This window comes from Ursus americanus, chromosome X (assembly GCF_024610735.1).
Source record: "Ursus americanus isolate L20-20 chromosome X, mUrsAme1.1.p, whole genome shotgun sequence".
NCBI classification, from domain to species: domain Eukaryota; kingdom Metazoa; phylum Chordata; class Mammalia; order Carnivora; family Ursidae; genus Ursus; species Ursus americanus.
The window spans coordinates 116,245,484-116,263,783 of NC_142164.1; the positions used below are offsets into that span (position 1 = coordinate 116,245,484).

Consider the following 18,300-nt stretch of genomic DNA (forward strand, 5'->3'; position numbering starts at 1 on the left):
TCTCCTAACTACATTTAAAAAAAGGAAAAAGGGGAGCCTGGGTGGCTCAGTTGGTTGAGTGTCCGACTCTTGGTTTTGGCTCATGATCTCGGGGTCCTGGGATCAAGCCCCACATCAGGCTCAGTCCTCAGTAAGGAGTCTGCTGGAGGATTCTCTCTCCCCCTCCCCTCACACACGTGCACACGCTCTCTCAAATAAATCTTAAAAAAAGGAAAAAGAAATCAGTAAAATTAATTTTAACAATATATTTTAGTTCACTCCAATGCGGCCAAGATACTGTTTCAACACGGAATCGATACACAACCACTCCTGAGATATTGGGGATTCTGTCTTTCATCTAGACTTTTGGAATCCAGGTTCAGCATCCAGGGTACATTTTATGAACCCGACAGCCACATGTGCTGGTACCTTCTCCACTGAACGCAGCAGCCGCTCCCAATACTGGGAAAACGGCCCCGATTGGTGGGGATTCTCCCTCCTCCCCCACACGGAGACCTGTAGAAAAACCTGCAATGAAGCAGCTTGAGACACCTTTCTAGCACTTTCCAAATGCAGGACTAGAGAAACTGGCATTTCTGACACCTGCCCTGCCCATCAGCGCCGAGGCATGGACGCTGGATCCAGGACAGCAGCGTGAGGCACGGGGCTCGGGCACGGAGTCACCGGTACACATGCGGAGAAAAAGGGGTCTCCACCTCGCAAAGCACAGTAAGTCCTGAATCCTTAGGAACTTGCTGAGAGCGGGAAGACAGGGAAGCAATGAGACCAGCTCAATGAACACCATGGGTCTTTAAAAAAAAAAATTTTTTTTATTTGAGAGAGAGCATGAGAGAGAGGGAGAAGTAGACTCCTCGCTGAGCAGGGAGCCCGACGCAGGGCTCTATCTCAGGACCCCAGGATCGTGACCTGAGCCGAAGGCAGATGCTTCCCCGACGGAGCCCCCCATGTGTCCCACAGCAATCAAGTCTTAATCAACTGGCACGTCTACCTTAACTGAAACCTTTCCACCTCCCCGTCCACAGCACTTAGGATTCTGCTGGAAGAAGAACTGCTTGTATTTTGTATTAACTGCAGGAAATTGCAGATGTAATCTTCAGGACACCAAGTATCTCTGAAACGCAGTTCTCTAAGTTTGGGGTCAGCTCTAGACCAATTAACTTTTTTTTTAAAGATTTTATTTTTAGGTCATCTCTACACTCAACGTGGGGCTGGAAGTCACACAAGCCTGAGATGAAGCGTCCCACAGTCCACCGACCGAGCCAGCCGGGCGCCCCTAGACCAACTAACTTTGCTTGTTTGCTGTTTGCTGGAGTGGGACTCTTTTCTTAACGCAGCCACTCACGAATGTGGCAACGCGGACAATACACAGACTCTTTCAATACTTCACACACGTCACCTAGCTGCTGTTTCCATTAAATAACCGAGGGGCGAAACAAAACATTAATCACACAAAAGCTTTTTAGGGATGGGACCTCTCCTCCTGCCACCCCTTCCAGGTTAAGCGTGCAGTGAAGGTCAACACCAACATCCCTGTCCACGCCCCCTCCTCCCCGGGCAGCACTTGCGAGAACATTATTATCATTCCTGCCATGGTTGGTGAACAATGGCAGAGAGGGTAGGACCCAAAGACTAAGTGAATTCCAAGAGTGCCTTTTCACCGGCCGTCCAGCCCCTCACCTGGAAGAGTCACAGTCGAGGGGAAAGTAGAAAATCAGGGATGGAATTTTGTAAAGAGCCCCGGGCAGGAGGCAGGTGAGGCTGCAAAGAATTTTTTAGAAGTGTGTGGGGGTCAAAGGGCAGAAGTGACTGGCAATCCAGGGCCTGCACCCTGGACCCGGGTGTCCCTGGGCAAGTGAGTGCAGGTGTCTGTGCGCCCACCGCCTGTCTCGGGGGCACTGAACGGGCAGCACACACTGTAAAGTGCCTGGGAAGGGTCAGCGACCACGTGCACAAATCATTTTAATGATCCAGTCAGCAGTATGGACGGCCAGCCACGGACCCGACAAAGGCGTGTGTGTGCGTGCGTGCGCGCGCCCATGTGTAATATCTGAACTCGACCGTCTCAGAGAAGATCGGACAGTAGTTCCAGGAGAACGCTTAGTGTCAACCACAGAACTCAGCTTCTGTCAACTCGATATGAGGCTGCCAGGTTGGAAAGAAAGGTGTGCTGGCTGAAAACAGAGAGCGTGCGACGGCACTCTTCACTGACCTAGAGGGCTGCCCTCTGGTACGGGGTCAGCACACATTGTCTGTCACCGGCCACACGGTACATATTTTAGCCCCGGGCCTGCGACAAAGTTGACAGGTTGTGGCTGCTACTGTACACTCACTGTAAAACGTGAAGAGACACGAAGCAGTAACGTAACAAGGTTTTCAAATGATCCTGACGTCCGTCTGAAAACACAAAGCCCTCTGCACACCACACGACAGTATAGGCCGCAGACCCAGTCAGCAGTTGTAGAAACACAAACTGCTTGTTTTCCTTCGGCTTCATCTCTTGATAATACTTCTCTTCCAAAGCAAGGACTTCCAATTCCTGCCGAGTCTCAGGAATGACATAACCCTTCCTTCCATGTTCTTTGGGGGTCCCGATTCCTGACTCTTGGCAACTGAGGAAACAGACCCAGAGAGGGGGGCCCACACTCCGAGCCAGATGATGCCTACAGCCGCTGACTCCTTGCCCACCCACGGCTTCTAGAGGACCCCGTCTGCACACGGCCACTCGGACCTGACCCCGTCACATCCACCTGGCAGCCCTGTCCAGGCACAGCGTCTGCTCTGAGTGTGCCCCGTGGGCCGCCAGGGGTGTGCCCCTCGTGGGCGGGCCCGCTTTCCTCCGGCTCTCAGAGAAGCCTGCAGCCCATGACGGGAAGTCACAATTCATCGAATTAGGGAAACGAGCCTGGCGAGAGAAAACGGTTTGTGTTTCCAAAACCGCTCAGTGGGGGAAAGGTTTCTGTCCCGTGCATCCCACACCACTTTGCTTTTCAAGCATTGGATACGTGCAACTGGGGGATTTCCTCTTTCCATCACTGAATGACGTACCTCAAAAAAAAGGGGGGGGTGGCTCTGCACAAAGGTCTGTGGAACAGTATAATATGTTGAGAGAGCACGTGTTATAAATGAACAGTAAGATCAAACCACAAAACAAAACCTAAAGCAGCTCTTTTGCCTTGTTAAGGAGAAGCAGAGAGCCTCAGAATTAAACACAAAACAAAAAAACCCAGGACGTTACCCAGAGATTAAAAATAAATCAACATCTACAGCTCAGAGAGATGTGGGGGTTTTTTGAGACCTATTTTAAGCGAATACTCACTTTGTCTACACCAGCACTCAAGATGTAATTCCCCTTTTTGTTCCATTTCAAGGCAAAGATGGGGCCTTTATGTTGCCCTAAGGTGCTGGCCAGGTTGCCTGTTCGGTAAAGAAACAACAAGCAGGTTGACTTCAAAGCCACAGTCAGCTCACTTGCCAATTACATCGCAAAGCACGTCCTCTCCCGCCGCTCACGAGGAGGCCCGGCTTACCGTCTTCGGTCCATATTCTCGCAAAGCCATCGTAGGAACCCGTGGCCAACAGTGTCCCATCGCTCTGTGGGCCAGAAACAAACACACACCCCCAACAGCTCAGTAGAAGCCAAGACGCCCTCTCACCTGACCCTGGGGCTGGAAGAGTCTCGCATCCGTCCCGGTCTCCCAGTGAAGAGACTAGTGGATCCCACGGGACTACTTCAGCCCACACTGCTCTGAACAGACATACGGGAGATGCGGGAACAGGGAAAATACACGCAACCAGTCACCCGATGACGTCATTAAACACACCATCCGAAAAGTTACAGTGAGACTTTAAGAGACCAAAGGAAGCTTTTAAAAGTGCGTTTGCACACAGAGAGGAGTTTGTGATGCAGGAAAAGTGCAAAGAAGTTCTAAAGGCCCGTGGGCTTCCCACCTGTAAATGCCTGTAACCCCCACCGCCGAACCAGCGAGCTGGACAGTCCCCTTTCCTGGGCCGCACACCCCCTCTCGCCAGCACAGCGGGCTCCCCCTGGGACCAGCAGGCTCATCTTGCTCAGGGATGGAAAGGGAGGGCCACTGACCACCCAGCTAGCTGCCTGCCCAACACAGCCTTGCCGGACGCTCTCAGCCACGGGACAGCAGCCCCCAGGGCTACAGCTGCTAACGCGTCTGCGTGGCGGCAGGTGCTTACATTCCAGTCCAGTGAGGTCACGTCTTTATTACTCGGGACGTCATGTCCTCCTTCTCGTATACAGTGCCTCAACACGAGCTGTGTGGAGCCCCCATTGCTGTTCTCATTAAGGTTCCATATTCTTGCCGTCGAGTCTCCGGATCTGTCGAATGAAAAGGCACATGCATTCAGCTTCCGCTTCAAGTGCACACGCAGCCGTCAGACTTTCAGGCTAGGTCCAGAAGCCCTGGCGCGCGGCCTTGCGTCTTCTTAATCCCGCCCACCGGCTCTGTCCTCCGCCTCACTGTGTTTGTTGCTCTTCGCTATTTTAATTTGCTTTTCAAGTAGGCTCCACACCCAACGTGGGCTGGAACTCACGACCTTGAGATCAAGAGCCGCGTGCCCCACTGGCTGGGCCAGCGGGGAGCCCCGTAGCAACTGTAAATCTCTTTGCATTGCTCCCCAGCCCACTGGGAACACAGGGCAGAGCAAGGCCTTCTTCACCACCTGGGAAGGAGGGCAGCACGGAGAGCCCAAGGTCTGGGTCTGCACACAAATGGGAGGGGAGCACGTACCCATGAGGCACAATTCCAGAAAGGAGAGAACACCTGCAATCCCCCGGACCCTGGGGCACCCCCGGCCTGGCATCCTTACCCTGAAGCTAGGAGATCACTGACAGGGTTCCAGGCACAAATGAACACCTCGGACTCGTGGCCCCGAAGGACTGTGGCTTTGTTGGGCGGAATCTCAACGTCCCCGTCTATTTCCATTGGTTTCGAATGATTATCTGTCACAGGAAACAGGAAAAGACATGTGGCTGCCCGGTATATGAAAGAAATGCATTCTCAGGGCACGTGAGTGTTAGAGACACCTTCTTTTTCTTTTTCTTTTTTTAACTTAAATTCAGTTGGCCAGCTGATAGTACATTACCAGTTTCAGGTGTAGAGTTCAGTAAATTGTCAGTGGCCTGTAACGCCCAGTGCTCCTCACATCCCGTGCCCTCTGAAGGGCATCTACTCGTCACCCAGTCTCCGCATCCCCCACCCACCTCCCTTTCTGCAACCTTGTTTGTTTCCTACAGTTAAGAGTCTCTCATGGTTTTTCTCCCACCCTGATGACTTCCCATACAGTTTTCCCTCCTCTCCCCTCTGATCCTCTGTGCTATTTCTTATGTTCCACAGATGAGTGAAACCATACGATGGTCTTGCTCTGACAGAGACACGTTCTTTTTATGTACCAGGTAATACGATCTGATGACTATATCATGACTTTTGTATAATTTAGTACATGTATTACATTTCTTTATTTCAACAGCCTGCAAATTTGATAAGAGAAAAAAAAAGCTCTTTATTCTGCGTAACTAGGGCCATGCTAAGGTCTAACCACCACCAGCGGAGACTGGGGAGGGATGACGAGAGCCGGGTCGAGCCCGAAGGATGCTCTTCCGCAGACGGGATGAGACGTCTTATCCACGAGAGCCTTTCTGAAGTATCACCTCCTTACCTGGGCGCTCCCGCCGGGAGAGGCCACCGCTCTTCTAGAGCGCCCACCACCTTGCACTCCCTGCCTGCAACAGCCTTGGTTCTTGGGACTGAAGGGCTGGTTTTTTTTCTTGGTGGAGCCACCTCTGCGTCAGACTTCTTATGCCACGCAGAACTGCCAGGCTTTCTAACCGAGTAAGCCCACCCCGGATGAATCATGGACCCGGGTTCTGAATTCCCAGGTAGGCCTGGTGGCGGCGGAGACAACTGATACTAAATGCCACCCTCGTGAAAACCATCCTGCAAAGTGGCAGGACGCAGAAGATTCTAACCGATACTAAATGCCACCCTCGTGAAAACCATTCTCCCAAGTGGCAGGACGCAGAAGATTCCCGAAGGCCAGGACGAACGATCACTTCCAACACCACAGTCTGGCCCCAGCCTGCCCTGCGGCAAGATGACTGCAAAATGTAGGGGGCACCAGGCTTCAGGAGACAAAGCAGAAGTCAGTGCCACAGGATGATGTGCCAGAGATGAGGCAGCAGCGAGCCCTGAGCCGCGCTCCCTGGAGAGTGACCAGTAAGCCACAGGTACCCATGAAATGAAGGCCATCTGTGTGTGAGCGGCCAGTGGGCTTTAAGCTGTGTACCCGTCTCTATGCAGCTATGTCCCATTAGATTTTCTTTTCTAAGTAGGCTCCTTGCCCAGCGTGGAGCCCAACATGGGGCTTGAACTTACGACCCTGAGATCAAAACCTGAGCTGAGATCAAGAGTCAGATGCTTCAATGACCGAGCCACCCAGGTGCCTCACCCATTAAGATCCCCACCCCCATCATCCCATCAGATTTTCTTCAGATTCAAAAGAAATCAGTACAATTTAAAAGCTTGCAAAATTTCTGTCCTGGCAAACACAGACTTCTTGAAGTTCACTGATTATAAGTTCATTTCTGTGACGGAAGACTAAGAAAACAAAGACCCTTAGTTTCTTCCAGTTTCATTTCTGAAAACGTGAGGACTGTATGGCTTGTGAGCGGATAGCCAGTAAGTGATGTGTGGCTCGAGCCACGTACTGTCTTCTTCCTTCCCGGCCCTGCTGTTCCGGACCTGATTAACGGTGATGACGGAGGGTACAGGAGGGAAGTCCTTCCATTTCTGTGCTAGATTCACGACCTGTACACCGACCTACTTATTGTAATCTGCGTTACAGCCTAGGTGGGTTCTCCGTGTGATGCCGCATCTCATTCTTTAGCTGAGGCGAATTCGTTACCCTGTGCTCGTGGACGAGAACCTGCCACAAGGCTTGGCTGCAAGCTGCAACCTCACGTGAGACGGCCGGCCAGAAAGCCACATGTGCGCAAGCCACACGTGCACACCTGGAACACGTGCGTGCATCCACACACAGGTACGTAACACACGTGTAATGCGCTCCTGAAGCCCTCTCTGAGTTTCTAAGCCACGTATCAGAGCGGAGTCTGGTTCTCTGGGTAGAAATTCAGGCTCTGTGATCGGCACGCCCTTTACGGCAATTACCCCACAGAGATGGAGCACCCAGCATTTGGAGACCACCACGTAAGGCCACACCTGCTGTCTGCGGCCCGGTGCCCTCTCTGTCGCCATGCGCTTGACCATTACAGCAGATGCTGGCCCAACACGCTCAACACCGAAGGCGGGCGGAGGACCAGGGGCCTCCACAAACGAAACCCTCTGATGTAAGAGTAATCACACGGCTCTCCTCGCTGTTACACAACACTAGTTCTCTGGGCAGCACGACTTCCTAAGATCGAGGATGTGTGCGTAAACACTGCCGTGTCTAAGGACTTCAATGGGAACAGAGCGTGAAGCTCTTCCAGCAAATACGACGCCACACTAGGGCTCAGAGACACGGACAGCAAGCAGAGCCTGAAGAGTCCCGGCGACTCCCACAAACCCAGGACAGAAACCACCAGAAGCTCGCCAACACCCAGGGCCCTGCACGTACTTATTGCGTGTGCTCCGTTCTCCTCCCCATTCACTGTGGCCTCGCCGTTCTTTGGTGGGTGCTGCTGGGCCACGGCCGCCGTGGCTGCCGTGGCTGCCGTGGCCGCTGCTGCTGCCGCCGCCGCCGCTGCGCTGGCCTGCTGCTGCTGAGCGAGCTTCTCCCGGAAGGCCTGCTGCCGCGTCTGCACCACGTCCGGCATCACAGCGTCGATCAGGGACAGGGACTCTATGGGGCGGCCGTCGAACACCGTGCCATCCTGGGGAGAGAGCCAGAGCGGGGGGCAGCCATCAGCTCCCATGGCACAGCGGGGGCAGGACTCAGAGCGGTGCCCAGAGGTCCGGGGCGGGCCGGGGGCAGGTGCACAGTGGGGGGGAGGGGGCGGGGTGACCCAGGATGCGGCTCAACGTCCTAGAGCATCCAGGCCAGCCCGCTGCAAAGAACCGTCTGGCCCCCACGTGTTGAGTGCCGAGTGCGAGAAGCCCTGCGGAGATACGACGACAAGGACAGGAGATCTGTGCACAAGCACACTCTTGTGAGGGAGAGGCAGCTCTCTGGACATCCTTCAGGGTTCGAGTCCTTGTACACCTGTCTGTCTGACTTAATAAAGTATTCATCCCCTGCCACTGGGGCTCAGGGTGTAGACGAAATAGAGCCCTGATACACGGGCAACAGCCTGTGTAGTTCCCACGCTCGTTTTTTCAACTTGTTTTGATTCTCTGACTTCTATCTGTGACGAAAAATTTTCCGTACGCACTCAAAAATACAGGAAGAAGTTCTTTTCTTAGAAATCGCTCCAAATATTAGAGTCCTACAAACAGTGCTTATGAGTTGTGGCTGCTGTACGTGCAAACACGCTTTTGCACATTCTGAGCTTGAATTACCTCGGAAATCAGGAAGAAGTGAACAATAGGAGTTTCAGCAGGACACTATCGAAATGACACAGGACCCCAGCTGACTTCTGACCACCATACAATATTATATTTGAAAGCAAGGAAACAATAGGAAACCCTAGAAAATGTGTAACAAGCCGCCTGTCACCGTGTCGGCCACCTTGAGGCTTCGGTACTGGCCATGGCGTGGCCAACGCTGACCAAGCGGTCAGCACCCTTCCCTATCACCCTCTTCACAGTCACGCCTCAAATGGATGACTGCTTGGCAAAAAGTAGGTAGGCACTGCCCAGAGTAATGAAAACACCTCCTAGTCTAAACTTTGAAAGCACGCCGTCCCACCGTTTAGTGACCGCAAACCCCAGTCACAAATGAGATGCCCTTTTTTTCATCTCCAGACATGCCGGAATGTGGAAGTGAGGAAGGGAAGCCACGAGGGCTTTTCAACAGACTGAAGAGCTGGAACCCGGGGGACGGACACATCAAGATGAAGCATCACACGATCTGAGAGCTGGCGGGGGGGGGGGGGCCCTCTGGGGTCACACGCTCCTATCCCATTTAACCGTTTTGTGGGAAAAGGAGACGAGACGGGGCCCCAAGGGGTTCTGGAACACCGCCTCTGGGCACCCCAGCTGAGAGGAGGGAGGAGGAGAGGACCACGGTCAGGGAAGAATGTGCACAGGACAGGCAGAAAGTCGGGTGTTTTCAAAGAGGTGGGTTTTCAGAAATGGGTGGGGGGCGGGCACAGGTGACCGAGGACAGGATGTATTCCTTTCGTACTTTTTAAAAGCTAAAGAGAAAGCAGAACAAGACAGGCTCGTAAGGAGGAGGTCGTTCAAGGCGAGGAAGCATGGAAGGACTCCAGCAGATGGGCCTCCGGTGTGGCCCTGCCTGGTTTCCGAGCTGCTCCCCTGTCCCCAGGCTCTGCTGGGGGAGTCAGGCCACCGCCCACGTCCCGGGAGCGCACGTACCTCGTTGATGCTGATCTCGGCCTCCACATACTGCAGTCCCTTCTGCAGGATGGAGATGAGGGCAGCCGGCGGCACCAGCGTCCCGTTGATGTTGGACTGGCTGATGTGGCTCTCGATACCAAACGTGAACGCCGAGTGGGAAAAACCTGCAGCGAGAGACGGGGGGAGCAAAGGGTTTCGTGCGGCTTGAAATGAAGAGTGCTGGGAGGCGCAGCCACGGAGACCCAAAGGTGGCTCCACTGACTGCCAATGCTCCTAATTAGCCGGGGGGTGGGGGGGTGTGCAGTCGTGGCTGTAGGACCCCCAGCTTCAGGGGTGCGATGAAGCAGAGGAAACGGGCAGGGAGACAGAAGAGACGCAGCAGCCCAAGACCTGTGTGCGGGGGACGGAGAAACCGCTTTAGAGGGAGAGACGTTTCGGTGTTATTAACAGCAAAACGGAGCACAGTCTGCCCTGGATAAACGTTTCTTTTCTTTTTTTATATTTTATTTATTTACTTGACAGAGAAAGAGAGAGAGCACACGAGTAGGGGGGGCGTCAGAAGGAGAAGCAGACTCCCCACTGAGCAGGGAGCCCGATGCGGGGCTCGATCCCAGGACCCTGGGATCATGACCTGAGGCGAAGGCAGGCACTTAACTGCCCGAGCCCCCCAGCCCCCCTGGGGAAATGTTTCTGTTGCAGAAATGGAACGCCGGGCTTTCCCCCATGCTGCCATCACTCCTTCCAGAGCTCCCTGCTTGGGTCTCTGAGCGTCCCCAGCCCAGCTGCACTGCACACAGGGCACCTTTCTTTAGCTGGGCTCTAAGCGCTCATGGCAGGCGGGGGCCAAGGCCACACAACCAAACATCCAAAGAAAAAGAGACCACTCTAGACCCACTGGGGTGGCTTGAGTCGTTTTATCTAGTAATTGGTCACTTTCCCTTGGCTATGGGATGCTGGCTCCTCCCCCTCCTTCCCTCAGCACTCGTCGCGGTGGTTACCCGGGGTGGTTACTGGGTGTACAAAACAATGCCCACTGCAAGAAAGGGAGGCGGCAGGGCAGGAGGTGCTGGGGACCCCTGTGCGGTCTGAGGGCGATGGGGAACCTGCAGCGGCCACACTTCCTCAAGGAGAGTAAGGGGCATCCCACGGCCAAAGCTCCTAGCTGCTGCTGGCCTTCCCTGCAAGGGGGCAGCGCAGTGTGCTGGGGGTACCATCCCCTTGCTCGGTCTGGGGCGGCCAGGGGTGCCCGGGAGCTGGGAAGCCTTGTGGGGTGCAGGCCTTGTGAGTAGCAGGGACCCCTACGAGGGGAGTGGGAGGTGGAGTGGGGCCAAAGGCACTCCCACCGTGGGGCTCTGAACTCTCTTACTGTTTATACTGGCCATTCATCAGGCAGTTCTGCCTTGCCAGGATGTTCTGCCCACTGTGCAGTGAGACTCTGCTTGTCCCACAAGGCTGGACCCTTGAGGCCGGTCTTGGGGTTACCCCCCTGGTGTAGTTTCCCCTCCACTCTGCCAGACCCCTCGCTTGCGGAGGTGGGGGTTCCCTTGGATCCTGCTCCCAGGGGGTCTCCTCCACGAGCACCTCCGCATCAGCACTGGCTCATCGTACATGCTCCCCGGGGTATCCCTGCTGCTGGCACACAGCCTCCCACAGTCACGCTGCTAGCACCCCACCTTCAGAAGCCAGACCAACAGGGTCATCGCGTGGACCCCTGACTCCTGCAGACTCCCCTACGGCGGCTCTTGCCTTCCCCAACCAGCTGTTGCAATAAATGCAGTGTTCAGCAGATGGGAATGTTCCTCCGTGAAAGGAGCGCTCCACATTTGCATTCTCTCCTTTTCTCCCTCGACTTTCTGTTCCTCCTCAGCCCACCCATTCTCCCCCAGTGCCTGGTTCTAAGACTACATAAAACGCGTCCTTTATTGATTTCCTCGAGTCCCGTGCCAGCTGCTGTGAGGTCACGATGGGCGGCTCAGAGGCTGCGGGGGCCCGTGCGGAGCCGTACGTGCCGACGTGAGATGCACAGGCCCGTCCTCCGAGGGCCAAGGGCCAAGGCCCTGGACACCCGTCTTCCTCCTGCCTTGACCCTGCCCTCTGTCTCCTACTGTCCCCCTACCCCGCGGGCCAAGCCGGAACCACCAGCCCATGTTAACCAGTGACCATTCCCTGGACCACTGCTGCGCTAGGAGTCTCACCGCCCGGCTTTCGTCGGTCAGGTTCCCGGCGCGGTCAGACGAGGAAAACCCAGGTCAGAGGACTGAGCAGGACCACGCAGGTCCTGGCCTGACTCCGCCCCCCCCCCCTTGCCTGGAATCTTCCGCACGTACTCTGGGCCACGGCGATCTCCTCATAAGAACTCAGAACTCTTCCCGGCTGCGGACCCCACCCACGGGGCTCCCGCCACTGCCTCTGTCCACGTCTGCACCGCTGCACAGGGCAGAACGCTGCACTTCCACGGCCACGTCTGATTTTCCTGGTGTCTTTAACAAGTGCACGGCGGGGCCACACCGCTGCAGGACTCCTAAAGCGAACAGGCAGCCCTTAGCCACTGCCTGCTCTGGGCACTGCCCCAAGCCCTTGCCATGGCCTCAGGCAAGCCTCCCGGGCAGCCTGCGCCTTTGCCACCCCAGTGCGGCGTCCCCTTCTACCGGGCAGCTCTCGAGCTCCTGCCAGGGTCCCCAGCAGACCGCGGGCACTGAGCCACAGGGCTGGGGCTGACACCCAAAGCCGGGCCGTGCGACGCCACTCTCGGCCCACCGGGTGACTCTACCGAGACACATGTACCGATGCCGCCAGTGGAGCCCACGCTGACAGCCAACATGGGCTCCCGCGGAGCAGGTGTCACTCCAGTGACTAATGGCATGAGTGGGCAGGAGAGGTCAAGCCTCTGCTCTGTGTGTCAGTGCGAACCGTTGGCATGTACCAGACCCCTGCAGACCAGGGACTTACACTGATTTCTCACACTCGCGGAGGCCGGGAAGTCTGTCTTTTCCGTGTGCTCACACAGCAGAAGTGGCGAGCCAGCCCTGTGGGGGTCTCCTTCACGAGGACGCGAATCCCATTCATGACGGTTCCGTGCTCACGACCCAATCAGCTTCCAGAGGCCCCGCCTCTTTACACTATCACATGGGGGTTAGGGTCCCAACAGAAGAATTTGGGGGAGACCCAAAATGCAGTCCAGCTGAACACTTCCTTCCTCCATCCCTTCCTGCTTCATCCTTTCAAATACCAGCCACAGAACTGCTACTCAAGGCACACGGAACAGCAGATGGTGACCACATTACACCATTAAGCAATCCTGGGCACGCCGCGTCCATGACCTTCTAGGGGGCTGTGCCGGTGGTGCCGTTACGGGCTTGCACACAAGGATGGTAAATATTGCAGAAGTTAGGTCACTGGTCCAAGGTTCATGGATGTGAGAGGAGAAGCAGAATTTCAACTCTAGCTACGGGGCTGCAGGATTCACGGTTTCATCCGACCCTGAACACCCACAGGCACAGAAACCAGAATTCTTCCACTCCCTGAGTGGGTGCCAACTCCACTCCCAGCCGGACTACACCGGCTCCCAGCGGCCACACTCACGGTTGCAGCACGGGCACCCTGCGAAGGACAAGCTGCAAGCCCACGTCTAACCCAACGCTCCACTTCGTCCTTGACTCCCTTCTGCATCCGGGGCTAAATGTCACGTAGAAGGTCTGGTTGCCCAAGTTTTTTACCTCTGTGCGTGATAATGCCTTGTGAGGTAGATTCCACTTACAGAGCACGGCGATGGCAACATTCAGTTCAGGCTCGCTGCAAGAAGGGGATGGAACAGTAAAGATGAACCGAGGGTGTGGGAGTCGAAGGCCACAAAGTGGGTGGGAGAGAATCGCTAGAATGAACTTCCCCCATTGAAGCACAATGATGACTGAGCTGATAAACAGGAGTGCCATGAGCCGGAACATCTGTGATGAACACTTGTGTCGTCTATGGGGAGGGAGGACAGAAAATCACGACTGGAAACCAGATATCTTCATGAACACACGGGGTAACGTTCCAGGTCACTGCTGAAACCAGCCCTCCTATCTGCTTATGAATTTACATGAGCGACATTTCTCTGGGGCAATCTATGAGTGGCCTCCAAATCGATGCTTTTTTCCTCCATTTGTTTTGAAGACTTTCTTCTGGACTTCTGGCCAACCTGATTTCATCCAGGCAAGCAGGAGGGCCAGGTGCAGAGAATGTCAGGAACGGTCGGGAGCACTGGGTCTGTCCCCCATCCCCCACCGAGTGCCCAGGCCAGGTCACCTCATTTGGCTGGGCCTCTGTTTCCTTTTCTACGATGTGGGGATAAAACGCACCTCGAGGAGCTGATGCGAGAACCAGATGTGAGATCAGCAGGCCTGCATAATTTCTGAATCTAGAGAACACCACGAACTAGGGGAAACCTTCTTTCTCCGCCTTTCCTCGTTTCCTCGTTTGCGCAGTGAGGACACTGGATGAAACCGTCACTTGGATACCTTGCAGCCCTGACGTTCGTTCACCGTGAAACAAGGAGATGTCCGCAGACCACGTAAGCAAGGCCTGTTTGAGCACTTTCTCTCAGGCCCTGGGTACTCACCCGTGTGTTGTGTAAGGGGCCATCTTGGGAGACTGGGCTCTCCAGGCGGGATGCTTCTCCTGTGAGGCTGGCCCAGCCCCCGCCAGCAGCAGCACCCTACCCCTCCCAACTGGACTCCAAGGCTAAGGAGTCTCTCCATCCGCAGTCTGCCAGAGGGGTAGGACCCCTGGGGGATGCTTCTCCTGTGGGGCTGGCCCAGCCCCCGCCAGCAGCAGCACCCTACCCCTCCCAAGTGGACTCCAAGGCTAAGGAGTCTCTTCATCCGCAGTCTGCCAGAGGGGTAGGACCCCTGGGGGATGCTTCTCCTGTGGGGCTGGCCCAGCCCCCGCCAGCAGCAGCACCTTACCCCTCCCAACTGGACTCCAAGGCTAAGGAGTCTCTTCATCCGCAGTCTGCCAGAGGGGTAGGACCCCTGGGCCTTACGCCTCGTCAGCCTTCAGTGCTTCTCTTCTTCTGTCCGAGGGGGACATCAGCGGAACAAAGCACATTATGTCAATGACGGAGATGGAAATACTCAGGACTGGTCCAACGGCAGGTGTGGAAGTTGTTGAAGAGGAGGAGAATAAAGGGCTTGGTGGTACCCACACGCGAGGCCTGTGTGAGGGCAACACGTCGGCGTCTCTGGTGTCTGACACTCGGCCAGCCTGGAATCATTACTGAAGCCACCTAGTACGAGGTATCCTGCGAGAGCTCTCGACAGCTCGACTTCTCAGCTGTGGCATGACTGACATTGGGGCCAGCTCCTTCTCTGCTGTGGGGAGCGCTGTTCTGTGTGTTTAGAACGCTGAGCAGTACCTCTGGCCTTGACCTGGATGCCCATGGCACCTCGTCTCGGTCATGACAACCCCATGTGTCTGAAGATACTGCCTAACTGACCCTGCCCCCGTTGATAACCAGTAACCCAGAGGAACTGAACCCCGAAGGACATGATCCACAGTCTACTCACACTTCTGCTTGATTTAGAAACACAACGGATGGACCGCAGCCAGTCAAAAGCAAGTTACCCCCCTATGCGCTTGTCCCAGAATTCAGAGAACACACAGTAACAGGAAATAACCAGGTAAGGTGCAAATATATCCAAGGAGAAAAAAGGGTGTAATCATGATCTACTGGGCAAGGTTTAAGATAAGCAGTACATTTTCTAGAAAGCATGGCAAGATCTTCAAGAGTAAAGTCCTTTCGAGAGAGAAAAAGAGCGTGTACCTGAATTTGTCTCAACCAACTAGGCGATAAAAATAGATGTACAATAAACCAAGTACGTGTTTTCTGTTTCTTGCAGTTATCACACTGCTAAACCATACGTCTTCCACACAGGGCTTCGCAAACCACGACGGTCAGTCGTACAGCTGAACCACTCTGCCCAGTTCGTACTGGCCGGATTCATCAGCAGAACCTGGCCCTTAAAAATACAGCGTATCTGGCAGAGAAAAGCAGACGTGTGATACTCGTGGCAGCTGTGAGGGTGGGTTTGTTTCTTCAGCTGAACCAAACACCAAGGACACCAACGTGAGGCGTCTATAAAAGCAGAATCTGTATTAAGTATTTAAGGAACTTGCACGCTGGGAATACAGACAGCCACCCAGCGCCGACGGGCACGTGTCATTCTAATTGTCTAGATCAGGAGAAGGCACAGGGAGCCCCCAGGCCCAAGTCTGGCCCACGGCTTGCACGTGCAGACACAGTTTTACCGGAACCGTGAGGAACAAAACGGAGGCTGTGTCTAAGCCACTCGGTCTGTGGACTTTGCTACGGCAGCCCGAGGCCCAAGACGCTCTTCTACTCCACCGGACAACGTGGGGACGACAATGGCAGCGGACATGTAGTGTCCGGCGGCGGCATACAAGACTGACAGAGGCTACGGGACATCACCCAAAACCGTCCTGGGAGCTTTGCTGACTCAGCACGCGGAGCCGGGTGGCTCCCTTCTCAAGAGCCGTCAAGAGCCTTACAGGCCAGGACAAGACCTGTCACCTGACCACGGGCCTGGAAGCCCCGCGTACCCGGCCGTGAGCCGGGGCATGTCTCAGGGGCTCCCCAGGCACCTCTGCTCGAGGAGCATACCTGCTTCCTGCCTCCCTAGAGAACGTCTCTGCTAACTGCGGTCTCTTGGTCTAGAACAGGGTTCACGGTTATCAAGGGAGGGCGAGTCTGTACCCGCAGGGCAGACGCAGGCAAATGGCACTGTCTGTTGACAGTTTTGGTGGTCACAGGGGTGTGTGGGAGGGGTGGCAGTGCTACGGACAGGGGGTGTGTGTTGGGGGGGGGTGCTATGGGCATAACAGGGAGAGACCAGGGACACTCAGCCTCCTGAGTGTGTACAGAGGAAAGCGCCCCATGACAAGGAGAGGGCTGGGCCGAGTTCCAAAAGCCAGAGGGCAAGAAAGCCGGCTCCCGAATGCCCCTGTCCACCAGTGCGGATACCTGCTCTGTCGTCAGGGCTGTGGCCAGACGGCCTTGCTCCGAGGAGGCCCATCTTGTCCTCCCAGGGCGGAATGACTGCCGTCCCTCCTGAGCTCCCACAGCACCCAGCACTCTCCGTTCTTCTGAACCTCCCAGCTTCCGAGAAGACAGAAGCTTCTTGAAGGGAGGAAGCCCATCTGGATTCCCTTCCTGAGGCACAGAGCGCCCAGCTCGGGGCAGCCGCTGTGGCGGCAGGTGGGTGTACTGAAGGAAACTCAAGGAAGGCTAGGAGAAACTGCTCAGGCTGATGGGAGCAGAGGGGCGGTAAGCAGCGGAACAAAACGGAGTCCTTGCTCTCTTCACAATAAGAGACTTGAAGGAGATGGACAAGAATGAAGGATTTAGTTCCGACAGTATAAGAGAAGGAAAGCAGTTTCTAAACAAATCTGACTACCATACAAGTAACAGCTGACAAAAGCACCAAAGACAACTCTTGGCCAGAGGGACACGTGAACTCCAAAACGATTACGATATGTGAGAAGAATCAAGGTAATGGTATTCAGGGCTTATTATGTAATTGGCCCTCGCGGCCACCTCGGGGCTGGCAACAACCCTGAGTTACTCTTACGGACTCCATGTTACTGATGGGGACACTGAGGCACAGAGCAGTTAAGTGATTCCCCCAAGGGCACACAGCTTGGAAGTGGCCACCTGACCCTGGAGTCCATGCTCTTAACCCACACACAGGACACTCCTGACATTTGTTTAGAAACTTCTAAATGCTTCAAGATGGCGCCCCTTTAAAAAAGAGGAAGAAGATCACCTTATCAGCAACACCATTTATATTACACGTCTCAGCCCAGTAAGCTGCAAACAAGCTCTGCATTGCACAAACGAGGCGGAATGCTTCCGTACTACACAAAGCAAGCTCCGATGAACTGTATCTTTCGACACCTCCCCTAAAGAGAGCGGCGTCAGGAGTAAGACCGCGAACAAACAACATCAGATGTGGCGATGGAGGAACGAGGCACGGCGTCTCTTCGCTGACCGAGACAGCACCCTTCGCCGAGCGCTCCAAGGCCTCGCGGTCTGTCCTCACTTGCTTCCCTGGCTTCCTTTTCTGACCAACAAACAGGTGACATTAAACAACATCCAAGGCCCCTTTTAATTCTAAAACCCTACGAAGAGGTTAAAAATGAGCTCAGTGCGCCATCAAACCCAGAGGATTTTCATTTACAGAGGTGACTCCGTGGCCACACAGAGGGAGGCGTTCGTGCCACCGAAAGAATGGATCACTTACAATTCCCGAGAGACCGGGCCACGCCACGCCGGGCACACGCAGGGAGCAGGAAGCCGGGGAGACGGAGGGCGGAACCGGGACTGGCTTTATGAGTACGACGGAGGGGCAGCAGCTGGGTGGGGATGTCCCTTATTGGACAGGAAGTGGAAACACACACTTCAGTCTGTGGCTGGGAGGTTTGTGAGACGACTTGCGCGCGGGCGGCAGCAAGCCTCGCCGAGGACTCAGGTGCGGAGCCCGGGCCGCTGGCAGCGCCCTGTGGTTCCCGGACGCCCAAGGGTGCTGGCGGACACCCAGCTCCGCTCCCCCAGGCTCCACGGAGCGCTCATCCATTATGCAGCACTTCCTTTCCTTTCTCCGGTATCGACACCGCCGTTAACACCCCGTGTTCCCTGGCTCATCGGGGTCCCTGCACCAGAGCGGCAGCCGTCTCTCCGCGGGGGGGAGGGGAGACCGAGGGGGGCGGGGCGGGTGCTGATCCAAGTGAAGATGGGAGGGAGGCCAAGGCCACGGCG

General features: G+C 55.3%; 1 protein-coding gene across 4 annotated transcripts in view; it reads right to left on the reverse strand.

Moving 5' to 3' along the window:
- Positions 1–18,300, reverse strand: part of TBL1X (transducin beta like 1 X-linked) — a 211,700-nt gene that overhangs the window by 14,507 nt on the left and 178,893 nt on the right. For all 4 annotated transcript variants that reach the window (XM_087859766.1, XM_045813596.2, XM_087859767.1 and 1 more), the window contains 6 exons: positions 9,504–9,649; positions 7,645–7,900; positions 4,840–4,972; positions 4,207–4,348; positions 3,528–3,591; positions 3,317–3,414 (listed from right to left, as the gene is read on the reverse strand). In XM_087859766.1, the coding sequence (XP_087715892.1) occupies positions 3,317–3,414; positions 3,528–3,591; positions 4,207–4,348; positions 4,840–4,972; positions 7,645–7,900; positions 9,504–9,649 (839 nt within the window). The remainder of the gene's footprint in view (positions 1–3,316; positions 3,415–3,527; positions 3,592–4,206; positions 4,349–4,839; positions 4,973–7,644; positions 7,901–9,503; positions 9,650–18,300) is intronic.